We start from the raw sequence: 14,704 nt of genomic DNA on the forward strand, positions 1-14,704 counted from the left end.
CAGCTCACTGCAGCCTTGAACTCCTGGGCTCCAGCAATCCTCCTGCCTCGGCCTCCCAAGTAGCTGGCACTACAGGCATGTGCCACCACACCCGGCTAGTTTTTGTATTTTATGTAGAGATAGGGTCTCACTACATTGCCCAGACTGATTTCAAACTCCTGGGCTCAAGGGAGCCTCCTGCTTCAGCCTCTTGAGTAGCTGGGACTACAGGTGTGTGCCACCATGTCTGGCTAATTTTTATTTTTTGTAGAGATGGGATCTCACTATGTTGACCAGGCTGGTCTTGAACTTCTGGGCTGAAGCAATCCTCCCACCTGGGAGTGCTGGGATTACAGGCATGAGTCACCCATGCCTGGTGGCTTCTTTTCTTATAAGGACACCTGTCATATTGGATCAGAGTCCCATCCTTATGACCTCATTAAAACTTACAGCTAGGCACGGTGGCTCACGCCTGTAATCCCAGCACTTTGGGAGGCCAAAGTGGGTGGATCACCCGAGGTCAGGAGTTCAAGACCAGCCTGGCCAATGTGGTGAAACCCCATCTCTGCTAAAAATACAGAAAGTAGCCGGGTGTGGTGGGGCATGCCTGTAGTCCCAGCTACTCGGGAGACTGAGGTAAGAGGATTGCTTGAGCCAGAAGGAGGCGGAGGCTGCAGTGAGCTGAAATCGTGGGTAACACGCCTGGGTAACACAGCGAGACTCTGTCTCTAAATAAATAAATAAAAATAAAAACAAAGTAGCCAGGTGTGGTGGTGCATGCCTGTGGTCCCAGCTACTTGGGAGGGTGAGATGGGAGAATCACTTGAGCTTGGGGAGGTGGAGGCTGCCGTGAGCTGTGATCACACCTCTGCACTCCAGCCTGGGTGACAGAGTGAGACCCTGTCTCAAAATAAAAAAGGGGTGAAAAAAACCTTACTTACTTGTTGAACTTCTGGGCTGAAGCAATCCTCCCGCCTGGGAGTGCTGGGATTACAGGCATGAGTCACCCATGCCTGGTGGCTTCTTTTCTTATAAGGACACCTGTCATATTGGATCAGAGTCCCATCCTTATGACCTCATTAAAACTGACAGCCAGGCTTGGTGGCTCATGCCTATAATCCCAGCACTTTGAGAGGCCAAGAAGTAGGAAGCCCAGATGGCAGCCTAGACCCTGGGAACCACAGCAAATGGGGGCTTCTGGGAGATCCACACAGAGGAACCTGGAGCCCGGGCAGCAACTTGGAGGGTACGGGGAAGGGGCTTCAGCCACAGGGAAGGGCCTGGAGGGAAGAGAGCGGAAGCCAGGGCCACCAGCTATGGGCTGACGTCAAGGGCATACTCAAGGTCCTGACTGAGGGGGCCTCGGACACAAGTACCAAGAAAGAGTTTCGGTCAGGCGCGGTGGCTCACACCTGTAATCCCAGCACTTTGGGAGCTGAGGCGGGCAGATCATGAGGTCAGGAGTTTGAGACCGAGGCAGGCGGATCACGAGGTCAGGAGTTTGAGACCAGCCTGGCCAACATGATGAAACCTCGTCTCTACTAAAAATACAAAAATTAGCCAGATGTGGTGGTGGGTGCCTGTAGTCCCAGCTACTCGGGAGGCTGAGGCAGGAGAATTGCTTGAACCCGGGAGGCAGAAGTTGCAGTGAGCTGAGATTGTGCCACTACACTCCAGCCTGGGTGACAAGAGCAAGACTGTGTCTAAAAACAAAACAAAACAAACAAACAAACAAAAAAAAAGAGGAGTTTCAGCAGAAGCCATTTATAGACACACATGCCCCTTGGGTGAAGGGACTCAAATTTTTTTTTTTTTTGAGATGGAGTCTCTATTGCCCAGGCCAGAGTGCAGTGGCATGATCTTGGCTCACTGCAACCTCCGCCTTCCAAACTCAAGCTATTCTCCTGCCTCAGCCTCCTGAGTAGCTGAGACTACAGGCACTCACCACCACACCTGGCTAATTTTTGTATTTTTAGTAGAGACAAGATTTTACCATGTTGGCCAGGTTGTTCTCAAACTCCTGACCTCAAGTGATCTGCCTGCCTCAGCCTCCCACAGTGCTGAGATTACTGGTGTGAGCCACCATGTCCAGCCTCAAATGTTTTATATACAGGGTATAATCACTTACCCATACAGGAGGAAAGTTGATAAATAAAACTATATTAAAATCCATTAGAAGACATCCATAAGAGGCCAGGTACAGTGGCTCCTGCCTGTAATCCTAGCACTTTGGGAGGCTGAGGTGGGAGGATCGCTTAAGGCCAGGAGATTGAGGCCAGGAATTCAAGACCAGCCTGGGCAACACAGCAAGACCCCATCTCTACAATTTTTTTAAGTTAGCAGAACATGGTGGTGCATGCCTGTAGTTCCAGCTACTCAGAAGGCTGAGGTGGGAGGATTGCTTGAGCCCAGGATCTTGAGGTTGCAGGGAGCTATGATTGCACCACTGCAAAGAAAAGAAAAAGAAAGAGAGAGAAAGAGGTATAGAGGGAGGGAGGGAGGAAGGGAGGATGGAAGGAAGGAAGGAAGGAAGGAAGGAAGGAAGGAAGGAGGGAGGGAGGGAGGGAGGGAGGGAGGGAAGGAAGGAAGGAAGAAAGAGAAAAAGAAAGAAAGAAAGACAGAAAGAAAGAAAAAAGAAAGAAAGAAAAGAGAAAAGGAGGGAGAGAGCTGGGGAAGAAAGAATAAAAGAAGGGAAAGAAAGAAAGAGAGGTAGGGAGGGATGGAGGGAGGGAAGGAAGGAAGGAAGGAAGGAAAGAAGGGAGGGAGGCAGGGAGGGAGAACCGTAAGAAGTAGAAAGCCAACCTGTAGGATAGGAGATTATTTCTGCAATACATCTGTACTGGGTTGAATAACATACCCCAAGAATTCATTGTCCACCCAGAACCTCAGAAATGTGAGTTATTTGGGAATGGCTGTTTGCAAATGTCCTTACGTAAGCCAAGAGGAGGTCTTGACTTGGGGTCCCGGGGTACCGCAGATCCCAGGGACTGGAGCGGCACCAGCAAGCTCTGGAGTATGAGCCAGGAATCTGGAATTGAGGCTGAGCCAAAGACCCCGGGTAAGGGTCAGGGACTTTGTTTCTGGGAACCTGCCAGATTGGGGTTTGGAAGGAAGTAATGGGCCTTGTTTGGTGGTGGGGAGGGGGGCACAGTGTGGGGGTTTCTCGTTGTAGGAGAGAATTTTCAGAGGATAGACTCCATTGCCAAAGGCAGGGAAAGGCAGAAGTATGGAAACCAGCTGGGGGCTGACATGCTGTGGCCAGCCAGCACTTTCCCTTGAAATGAGAAACATTCTGGCCAAAAAAAGAAAAGAAAAAGAGAGATAGATGTTCCCAGAAGAGCGGCAAAGAGAGAGAGAGAGAAATATTCTCATCTCAAGGAAGGAGGGAGAGAACGTAATGAGGCCATTGCTCCCATATAACACTTCCTTAACTGCAGAATGATTTGTCTTGTTTATTCGCCATATCATTTCATTCCTCTTTACTAATTTATTGAAATATAATATACATATAGAAAAGTACACAGGCCAGGCACGGTGGCTGGCACCTGTAATCCCAGCACTTTGGGAGGCTGAGGCAGGAGGATCACTTGAGGCCAGGAGTTCGAGACCAGTCTGGGCAACACAGAGACCCCCCCATCTCTACAAAAAGAAAAAAAAAAAATCAAAAAATGAACTGGGCACGGTGGTGCGCACCTGTAGTCCTGGCTACTCAGGTGGCTAAGGAGGGAGAATCCCTTGAGGCTTGGAAAGTTGAGGCTGCAGTGAGCTATGACAGTATCACTGCACTCCAGCGTGGGTGACAGAGTCAGAGCCTATCTTAAAAAACAAGAAAAAGAAAAAAGAAAGGTATGCAAACTCTAAGAGTACAGCTCAAAGAATTTCCACAAGGATTAAAAGGTGAACCAGCACCCAGATGAATGAACAGAGCATACCAGCCCCTAGAACTCCCCCTTGAAACCTCTTTAAGTCAGTTGCCCCAAAGGGTGACCATTCTTCTGACTCCCATCTTTTTTTTTCTTCTTTTTTTTTTTTTTTTTTTGGACGGAGTCTTGCTCTGTTGCCCAGACTAGAGTGCAGTGGTGCGATCTTGGCTCACTGCAATCTTGCCTCCTGGGTTCAAGCGATTCTCCTGAGTAGCTGGGATTACAGACGCACACCAGCACACCTGGCTAATTTTAGTATTTTTAGTAGAGATGGGTTTCACTCGCATCTGCGTGAAGAGACCACCAAACAGGCTTTATGTGAGCAATAAAGCTTTTTAATCACCTGGGTGCAGGCAGGCTGAGTCGGAAAAGAGAGTCAGCGAAAGGAGATAGGGGTGGGGCTGTTTTATAGGATTTGGGTAGGTAGTGGAAAATTACAGCCAAAAGGGGTTGTTCTCTGGCGGGCAGGGGCAGGGGACACAAGGTGCTCAGTGGGGGAGCTTTTGAGCCAGGATGAGCCAGGAGAAGGAATTTCACAAGGCAATGTCATCAGTTAAGGCAGGAACAGGCCATTTTCACTTCTTTTGTGATTCTTCAGTTACTTCAGGCCATCTGGATGTATACATGCAGGTCACTGGGGATATGATGGCTTAGCTTGGGCTCAGAGGCCTGACAATGGGGTTTCACCATGTTGGTCAGGCTGGTCTCGAACTCCTGACCTAGTGATCCGCCCCCCCCCCTTGGCCTCCCAAAGTGCTGGGATTACAGGCATGAGCCACCGCGCCCCGCATGACTCCCATCCTTTAAAGATTAGTTTTGTGGGCTGGGCATGGTGGCTCAGGAGGCTGAGGCAGGGGAATAGCTTGAGCCTGGGAAGCAGAGGTTGCAGTGAGCTGAGATTGAGCCACTGCATTCCAGCCTGGGCAACAGAGCAAGACTCTGTCTCAAAAAAAAAAAAAGCGCAAAGAAGCCTTAATAGACATTTTTCAAATACATACAAATGACCATCAGGTACATTAAAAAAAAAAAGCTCAACATCACTAATCATTAGAGAAATGCAAATCAAAACCACAGTGAGATATATCACTTCACACCATTAGAATGGCTATTTATCAAAAAGACAAGTGAAGCCTGGGCAACATGGCAAAACCTCATCTCCACCAAAAAAAAAAAAAAATACAGAAACTAGCCAGACGTGGTGACACACACCTGTAGTCCCAGCTACTCAGGAAGCTGAGGTGGGAGGATCGCTTGAGCCCAGGAGGTCAAGCCTGCAGTGAGCTATGATCGTGCCACTGCCCTCCAGCCTGGGTGACAGAGTGAGACCATGTCTGAATTAGAACAAGACATTTAAAAAGGACAAATGATAAGTGTTGATGAGATGTGGAGACAAGGGAACCCTTACTCTGTTGGTGAGAATGTAAATTGGTTCAGTCATTATGGAAAACAGCACGGAGTTTCTTCAGAAAGTTCAAATAGGCAATAGGATTGCCAGTACATCCCAGCAACCTCACATCTGGGTACCTATCCAAGGTAATTGAAATACATATGTCAGCCGGGGACGGTGCCTCATGTCTGTAATCCCAGCACTTTGGGAGGCCAAGGTGGGTGAATCACCTGAGGCCAGGAGTTCGAGACCAGCCTGGGCAAACATGGTGGCAACATGCAGAGGCTGCAATGAGCCGAGATCGCGCCACTGCACTCCAGCCTGGGCAACAGAGCAAGACTCCATCTCAAAAAAAAAAAAAAAAAAAGATTAGTTTTGCTTGTTTGGTTTGGTACTTTACACAGGTGGAATCCTACAACATTATTCTTTCTTATCTAGCTTCTTCTTTTTTTTTCTGAGACAGGATCTCACTCTGTTGGGTAGGCCTGAGCTTTGAACTCCTGGACTCCAGCAATCCTCCCACCTCAGCCTCCCAAGTAGCTGGGACCACAGGCATGTACCACCAAGCTCAGATAATTTTTCTTACTTTTTGTAGAGATGGAGTCTTGCTATATTGCCCAGGCTTGTCTCCAACTACTGGGCTCAAGCGATCCTCCTGTCTCGGCCTCCTAAATTGCTGGGATTAGCAGTGTGAGCCACTACACCTGGCTTATATCTGACTTTTTCCCCTCAGCATTAGATTGTGAGTTGCGTATAATTGTAGTTCATTCTCACTGCGGAATAGTATTGTATTATGTTATTAAATGGCAATTTATTTTCCATTCTACTATTGACAGACATGAGGGTCCTTTCCAGTTTGGAGCTATTATAAATAATGCTGCTATGAATATTCTAGTGTGTGTCTTTTGGTGGACATAGGAACACGTTTTTGTTTCTGTTTTTTAAGATGGAGTTTCACTCTTGTTGCCCAGGCTAGAGTGCAGTGGTGCAATCTCGGCTCACTGCAATATCCACCTCCCAGGTTCAAGCGATTCTCCTGTCTCAGCCTCCTGAGTAGCTGAGATTACAGGCACCCACCACCACACCCGGCTAATTTTTTGTATTTTTAGTGGAGACCGGGTTTCACCATGTTGGCCAGGCTGGTCTCAAACTCCTGACCTCAGGTGATCCATCCACCTCAGCCTCCCAAAGTGCTGGGATCACAGGTGTGAGCCACCGCGCCCGGCCATGAACACGTTTCTGATGGGTACATGCCTAGGAGTGGAATTGCTTGATTATAGAGTGTGCATATGTTTGGCTTTAATAAATACTACCAGTAGTTTTCCATTCCCCCCAGCAGTATGACTTGCCATGCACCACATCCTCACTAACGTTTGATGTTTTCCGTCTTTTTCCATTGTAGCCATTCTGGTGAGCGTGTGAATAGTGGCACATTGCGGTTTAAGTGTGTATTTCTGTGATGACTAATAAAACCAAGTTGCTTTTTATATTCACCATGTGGGTTTCCTTCTTGTAAAGTGTTCATGCCTCAGCCATTATCTTTCTTTCTTTTTTTTTCCTTCTTTCTTTCTTCCTTCCTTCCTTCCTTCCTTCCTTCCTTCCTTCCTTTCTTTCTTTCTTTCCTTCCACCCTCCCTCCCTCCCTCCTTCCTTCCTTCCTTCTTTCCTTCCTCTTTTTTTGGAGTTCACTGATGCGATCATAGCTCACTGCAGCCTCCACCTCCTGACCTCAGGCGATCCTCCTGCCTTGGCCTCCCAAAGTGCTAGGATTACAGGAATGAGCCACCATGCCCAGCCCCAGCTAATTAAAAAATTTTTTTGGCTGGTGTAGTGGCTCACACCTATAATCCCAGCACTTTGGGAGACCAAGGCAGGTGAATCACCCGAGCTCAGGAGTTCAAGACCAGCCTGGCCAACATGGTGAAACCCCATCTCCACCAAGAATACAAAAATTAGTCGGGCATGGTGGTGTGCACCTGTAATCCCATCTATTTAGGAGGCTGAGACAGGAGAATCATGTGAACCTGGGAGGCAGAGACTGCAGTGAACCGAGATTGTGCCACCGCACTCCAGCCTGGGCAACAGAGTGAGACTCTGTCTCAAAAAAAAAAAAAAAAAAAAAAAGAGTGTGAACTAATTTAAAAATAGGGCCTTTGCAGAAGTAATTAGTGAAGAGGAGGACACACTGAATTAGAGTGGGCTCTAAATCCAATATGTCTTTATAAGAAGGCCATGGAGGATTGAGGCTCACCGCTCCTAGCACTTTGGGAGGTGGGAGGATGCCTTCAGCCACTGCACTCCAGCCTGGGTGACAGAATGAGACTCAGCCTCAAAGAAAAAAAAAATTAAAACAAGGAAAGTTCAGTCTAAAGAAGAGAACATCGGGGCAAACATGATCATGGCTTCAGCAGATACTGTCAGGCAACTCCCCGTACCCCTTCAGCAGTCACTTTTGTAAACCAAAGGCCACTTCCTGGGGACTCTTCCTGAGGGCCTTGTTCCTGGTCACAGAGAACCCTCGGTTCGCTCATAACACAAGCCAGGAGTGTGGGGTGCAGCCCTCAACCAGTAACAGCAGGGAACTGGGGGGTACCTGACCCCCCGGCTAGGCCAGCTCTGAGGTCTGCCCTGCACAGGCTCCCAGAACTCCTTGGCTGCTCACGCCATGCCCTGCTTAATAACTCCCCTTGCGTTGCTGCCTCTGCTTCCTTGCCTCAGTTTCCCCCTCCTCTCCTGGGGCTCCCATGGAATCACCTCCCAAATAAATGACTTGCACCAGAATCCTTGTCTCAGGGCCTGCTAGAGGAACTAAAATAAAAACAACAGTCTTCAAATCTGCCTAAGCCTCAATTTCCTTTATCTTCCAAAATGAAAGACAAGTTAAGCATTTTTGTAAAGAACAGGGTCAATAGGTAGAAGAAATGGGAATATAGATTTCAGTCAAAAAAGAATTTTTTTTTTTCCTTCTGAAATGGAGTCTTGCTCTGTCGCCCACGCTGGAGTGCAGTGGCGTGATCTCGGCTCACTGCAAACTCTGCCTCCCGGTTCAAGCGATACTCCTGCCTCAGCCTCCCAAGTAGCTGGGATTACAGACACGCGACACCATGCTTGGCTAATTTTTGGTAGAGACGGAGTTTCACCATGTTGGCCAGACTCATCTTGAACTCCTGACCTCAAGGTATCCACCCCCATCAGCCTACCAAAGTGCTGGCATTACAGGGGTGAGCCACCATGCCCGACCGATACTTTTTTTTTTTTTTTTTTTTTTTTTAAAGAGACAGAGTCTTGCTCGGTCACCCAGGCGGGAGTGCAGTGACATGATCATAGTTCACTGCAGCCTTGAACTCCTGGGCTCAAGTGATCCTCCTGCCTCAGCCTCCTGGGTAGCTAGGCCTACAGGTGCACGTGCCACCATACTCAGTTAATTTTTATTTAATTAAAAAAAAATAGGCCGGGTGGGGTGGCTCACACCTGCAATTTCAGCACTTTGGGAGGCCGAGGCGGGCAGAACAGTTGAGGTCAGGAATTCAAGACCAGCCTGGGCAACGTGGTGAAACCCTGTCTCTACTAAAAATACAAAAATTAGCCAGGCATGGTGGTGCATGCCTGTAATCCTAGCTACTCAGAGGCTGAGGCAGAAGAATCATTCAAACCCAGGAGGTGGAGGCTGCAGTGAGCTAAGATCATGCCACTGTACTCTAGCCTGGACAACAGAGCAAGACTCTGTCTCAAAAAAACAGACGGCTGGGCATGGTGGCTTATGCCTGTAATCCCAGCACTTTGGGAGGCTGAGGTGGGTGGATCACTTGAGGTCAGGGGTTCGAGACCAGACTGACCAACATGGTGAAACCCCCATCTCTACTAAAAACACAAAATTAGCTGGGTGTGGTGGCACACGCCTGCAATCCCAGCTACTTGGGAGGCTGAGTAACAAGAATTGCTTGAACCTGGGAGGCAGAGGTTGCAGTGAGCTGAGATTGCGCCATAGCACTCCAGCGTACGCAACAGGAACAAAACTCCATCTGAATAAAAACAAAAACAAAAACAAACAACCCTCTCATGATCATCCAGACTGTTCTGCCTGGTTTGAGTGACAGGCAACTCACCATCTATCCTCTTCCCACCTACAATAGCTCTGACTATCACAAACTTTCATTAAGTTCTTTTAAAAATTTGGCTGAAGCCAGGTGTGGTGGCTCGCCCCTATAATCCCAGTGCTTTGGGAGGCTGGAGTGAGCAGATCACCTTGAGGCCAGGAATTTGAGACCAGCCTGGTAACCTTTGGGCTCTACAAATTTTTTTTTTTTTTTTTTTTTTTTGAGACAGAGTTTCACTCTTTTTTCTTAGGCTGGAGTGCAATGGCGCGATCTTGGCTCACTGCAACCTCTGCCTCTCAGGTTCAAGTGACTCTCCTGCCTCAGCCTCCCAAGTTGCTCAGATTACAAGCATGAGCCACCACAAAATTAGCCTGGCTAATTTTTGTATTTTTAGTAGAGACGAGGTTTCACCATGTTGGCCAGGCTGATCTCAACCTCCTGACCTCAGACAATCTCCCTGCTTCTGCCTCTGCCTCCCAAAGCGCTGGGATTACAGACGTGAGCCACTGTGACTGGCCCCACACACACACACACAAAATTAATTAACCAGGTATGGCCAGATGTGGTGGCTCATTGTAATCCCAACATTTTGGAAGGCCAAGGTGAGACAGTCACTTGAGCCAGGAGTTTAAGACCAACCTGGGCCACACAGAGAGAACTCATCTCTGTTTTTTTTCTTTTTTGAGACAGAGTCTTGATCTGTTGCCCAGGCTGGAATGCAATGGCGGGATCTCGGCTTACTGCAACCTCTGCCTCCTGCGTTCAAGTGATTCTCCTGCCTCAGCCTTCCTAGTAGCTGGGATTACAGGTGCCCGCCACCATGCCCGGCTAATTTTTTTATTTCTAGTAAGGATGGGGTTTCACCATGTTGGCCAGGCTCTCTCTCTCACCCTATATATATATATAAAATTTTTTGTTATTGTTTGTTTGTTTTGTTTTGTTTTTAAGCCTCGGGTGATCGTGATGATCTGTCAGGTTTGGGATCTGTTAGACGAGATCTCTCAAATGCCCCCAGCCAGCCCTGGCCCTACAGGTGTGGCCCCAAGAAGATGGGCTGGCACCTGCCTGGACCATGTTTTTAAATATCCATTGTCGAGGTTGGGCTACTCTATGCTCACATCTTGAGACCATCCAGAGCTCCACACAGAGATAAGCAATGCTTAGAAAGAAAACAAAACTTTGCCCAAGAGCCAGAAACCTATCTTCAACAACCAATTGTGCTATAAAGTAACTTAGTTCAGTTCACTGGAATATTACTTAATTTCCTCTGCTTTTTATTTTTAAACAAGGAAGTGTTGACTCAGCCAACGGCACTGGGAACCAGACCCCCTGGGGCCTGCCTGCCCCTGCTCTTCTCCCAAGTTCCCTTCCTTTTTTGTCCCTGTTGATGGAATTAAAGGGATCTCTACCATCTGTCACTTGTTTTTTTTTGTTGTTTGTTTGGTTGGTTTTTTTTGTTGTTGTTTGTTTGTTTTTGGCAGAGTCTCACTCTGTTGCCCAGGCTGGAGTGCAGTGGTGCCATCTCAGCTCACTGCAACCTCCACCTCCCAGGTTCAAGTGATTCTCCTGCCTCAGCCGCCGGAGTAGCTGGGATTAGAGTTGCCTGCCACCATGCCCGGCCAATTTTTGTGTTTTTAGTAGAGACAGGGTTTCTCCATGTTGGCCAGGCTGATCTTGAACTCCTGACCTCAAGGGATCCGCCCACCTCGGTCTCCCAAAGTGCTGTGATCACAGGCGTGAGCCACCAAGCCCAGCCCCAGATTATCTTTCTTCACTGTCTAATTACATTCCTATGAGTATTAGATTGCTTTTCCTTTGTTGGGTCAAAAGTGCTGCTTCTGTTCCCAACCACAAAATTCTCTGGAATTGTTTTCAGGGCCGTCTCAGTCTCATAAAAGAGGATCAGGCAGGAGGAGTTTGGGAGAAACCTGTGAAGGGCCTGATTTGCATCATCATGACGGGCCTCTCCTTGGCCTCTGCTGTGCTCCTGGCCTGCCTCCTGAGTCTTCACCTTAGAACTGCCACACGTACGTAGCTGGCCCATTCCCCTCCTGGGGTTCCTTCCTGGACCGCCTGGGAGTGGATGGAAAGGAGTATCTCCAAATCCCTTGTTCTCCCTGATTTTTAGGTGGGAGTGACATATCCAAGACCTGCTGCTTCCAATACAGCCACAAGCCCCTTCCCTGGACCTGGGTGCGCAGCTATGAATTCACTAGTAACAGCTGCTCCCAGCGGGCTGTGATGTGAGTATTTCTCGGACGTGCTTTCAGGGGCCCTGTCAGACATGGAACAGGATGGGTGCTGGGCAGACCCCCAGGATGAGCCTTGGGATGGGAACCTGGAAACTCCACCTCTGCACACTAACAAGTGTGACTCTGAGCTTCAAGTAGAACCTGACTCTTTTTTTTCTCTTTTTGAGATGGAGTTTCTTTCTTGTTGCCCAGGCTGGAGTGCAATGGCACTATCTTGGCTCACTGCAACCTCCGCCTCCCAGGTTCAAGCAATTCTCCTGCCTCAGCCTCCCAAGTAGCTGGAATTACAGGCACATGCCACCATGCTCAGCTGATTTTTTTTGTTATTAGTAGGGACGGAATTTCACCATGTTGGCCAGGCTGGAACTTCTGAGCTCATGTGATTTGCCCGCCTCAGCCTCCCAAAATGCTGGGATTACAGGTGTGAGCCACTGGGCCCAGCCAACCCCCACTTTTAATAAACTCACAGTGAAGTAAGGAGCTCAGGAATCATCAGCTATGATAAATAACCTTGAAAATGTGGCTAACAATTAAATGACATGTTGAGTGCAGGGTTCCTTTCTGGGGTGATGAAAATATCCTAAAATTGATTGTGTTGATGGTTGCATAATCTATGACTATACTAAAAACCATTGAATTATAATTATAGCCTTTAAATTGGTGGAGGTGTACATGGTAGGGAGGTTTAGACGATCGCTTGAGCCCAGGAGTTCAAGGCTGCAGTGAGGTATGATCACACCTCTGCACTCCAGCCTGGGTAACACAAACAGACTTCATCCCTAACAAAGGAAAAAAAAAGAGTGAATTACAGTTATCCCCCAGTAACCACAGGGGATTGGTGCCAGGATTTCAGCATACAATTTCCCCTGCATTTATGCAGGTTTTGCATCACTGAGTTTTGTATTTTCTATCCTCCTTTGGTTGGAAAAAGGCTGCCTGTGAGTGGACCCACAGAGTTCAAATCCGTGTTGTTCAAGAGTCAACTGTATGTGCTGTGTGAACTATATCCCAACAAAGCTGTTCTATTACAATGAAAGAATCAGCTGGGTGAGGTGGCGCAGGCCTATAAGCCCAGTTACTCTGGAGGCTGAGGCAGGAGAATCGCTTGAACCCAGGAGGCAGAGTTTGCAGTGAGTAGAGATCGCGCCACTGCACTCCAGCCTGGGTGACAACAGAGAAACTGTTTCAAAAAAAAAATAAAATAGGCCGGGCGTGGTGGCTCACGCCTGTAATCCCAGCACTTCGGGAGGCTGAGGCGGGCAGATCTCCTGAGGTTGGGAGTTCGAGACCAGCCTGACCAACATGGAGAAACCCTGTCTCTACTAAAAATACAAAATTAGTTGGGCATGATGGCACATGCCTGTTAATCTCAGCTACTTGGGAGACTGAGGCGGGAGAATCACTTGAACTTGGGAGGCAGAGGTTGCGGTGAGCCGAGATCGCGCCATTGCACTCCAGCCTGGGGAACAAGAACGAAACTCTGTCTCAAAAAAATAAAAAATAAAATAAAGCCTAGGCATGGTGGCTCACGCCTGTTATCTCAGCACTTTGGGAGGCCGACGCGGGCCGATCACCTGAGGTCATCAATTCGAGACCACCCTGGCCAACATGGCAAAACCCCATCTGTACTAAAAACACAAAAATTAGCTGGGTGTGCTGTTGTGTACCTATAATCTCAGCTACTTGGGAGTCTGAGGCAGGAGCATCGCTTGAACATGGGAAATGGAGGTTGCAATGAGCTGAGATCATGCCATTGCACTCCACCCTGGGCAACAGAGCGAGAGTTCGTCTCAAAAAAAAAAAAAAAAATTAAGTGTCCTGATGCAGGTTACATGCTGCAGGCTAGAACTGGTGGAAAATGGTAAACGGTACCTGGGAGAGGTGGGTCTGGAGGCATAGTTTCCAGTGGAAATCAAGATAGCAAAGAGGAGGGAGGCAAGGCCCAGGAGAAGAGGGGACAGGGACAGAAAGCAACAAGTTTGTGGTAAAGCCAGATGATTAGTGAGAGAGCTGCCCCTCCTTCCCTTTCTATCCCATCCCAGGAGGCAGAGTCTCAATACTAACTTATCCGTGTCTCTTTTTCACAGATTCACTACCAAAAGAGGCAAGAAAGTCTGTACCCATCCAAAGAAAAAATGGGCACAAAGATACATTTCTTTATTGAAAACTCCGAAACAATTGTGACTCCGCTGAATTTTCATCCGAGGACCCCTGGACCCTGCTCTTGGCTCTGCGGCCCTCAGGGGAGCCTGCGGAATCTTTTCTGAAGCTTCCATGGGCCCGCTGGGGAGGAGAGGGTGTTTCCTCCCAGAGTTATTTTAATAAAAGTTGTTCATAGAGTTGATTTGTTCGTAACATTTTTTGTCCACAAAACCCGAGTTTTCTTTAAGGAAAGAAAATTGATTCAATATGGATGGCTGGTTGCCTGGGAGGTCCCCAACCCCCGAGCAGACCCTGATACTGAATTCTGCCGTGGGTTTTTGTTTGTGCAAAAAAAAGCAAGGGTAATTTTAATACATTTTGGTAAAATGTTCGCTGAATGTTTTAACATTATTTAGAGAAAAAGTTTAGTTTATTTGGAAAAGTAAGTTCTGTGCAACACCTCACAGCCTGTCAGTGCCATGTAAATGTAGTAGCTCCGTGTTTGGCATCGTTTTCTCTTAAGGAAGCAAGACACTAATTAGTAAATGTGAATATTATCTACCTACCAAACTGAGGGTGTGTATGTCTATATAGCTTAAATAAGCTTTTTACAAAAATAATCAGCCAGATGCAGTGGTTCATGGCTGTAATCCTAGCACTTTGGGAGGCTGAGGCAGGAGGATCACCTGAGCCCAGGAGTTTGAGATCAGCCTGGGCAACATAGTGAGACCATCACTACAAAAAAATTTAAAAATTACTCAGACGTGGTGGCGTGTGACTGTAGTCTCAGCTACTCAGGAGGCTGAGGTGGGAGGATTACTTGAGCCTGGGAGGTTGAGGATGCAGTGAGCCATGATCACACCACTGCACTCCAGTCTGAGCAATAGAGCAAGACCCTGTCTCAAATAATAATAATAATAAAGAC

The 14,704-nt window shown here is 47.9% G+C and overlaps 1 protein-coding gene across 3 annotated transcripts; it reads left to right on the top strand.

Annotated features, from left to right (window-relative positions):
• The first annotated feature begins 1,095 nt into the window (after window positions 1–1,095).
• CCL26 (C-C motif chemokine ligand 26) lies at window positions 1,096–13,988 on the top strand. 3 transcript variants are annotated; one of them, XM_055292838.1, is made up of 4 exons: window positions 1,096–1,225; window positions 11,262–11,412; window positions 11,514–11,628; window positions 13,725–13,976. In XM_055292838.1, the coding sequence occupies exons 2-4, from the start codon at window positions 11,340–11,342 to the stop codon at window positions 13,819–13,821; spliced, it is 285 nt and encodes a 94-aa protein (XP_055148813.1). In that variant the 5' UTR covers window positions 1,096–1,225; window positions 11,262–11,339; the 3' UTR covers window positions 13,822–13,976. The 3 variants fall into 3 exon arrangements, with proteins under 3 accessions (XP_055148813.1, XP_055148814.1, XP_063465299.1); XM_055292839.1 differs by lacking the exon at window positions 1,096–1,225 and adding an exon at window positions 3,008–3,037 and having other exon boundaries at window positions 13,725–13,988; XM_063609229.1 differs by lacking the exon at window positions 1,096–1,225 and having other exon boundaries at window positions 11,147–11,412.
• Window positions 13,989–14,704: the final 716 nt, after the last annotated feature.

This window comes from Symphalangus syndactylus, chromosome 9 (assembly GCF_028878055.3).
Source record: "Symphalangus syndactylus isolate Jambi chromosome 9, NHGRI_mSymSyn1-v2.1_pri, whole genome shotgun sequence".
NCBI lineage: Eukaryota > Metazoa > Chordata > Mammalia > Primates > Hylobatidae > Symphalangus > Symphalangus syndactylus.

Bases quoted from the DNA above. Each gene is read 5' to 3' on its own strand.
- CCL26 (XM_063609229.1), top strand. From the start codon at position 11,178: ATGAGTATTAGATTGCTTTTCCTTTGTTGGGTCAAAAGTGCTGCTTCT. The intron at 11,413-11,513 runs GTACGTAGCTGG...CCTGATTTTTAG, and splicing joins TCACCTTAGAACTGCCACAC to GTGGGAGTGACATATCCAAG. The intron at 11,629-13,724 runs GTGAGTATTTCT...TCTTTTTCACAG, and splicing joins TGCTCCCAGCGGGCTGTGAT to ATTCACTACCAAAAGAGGCA.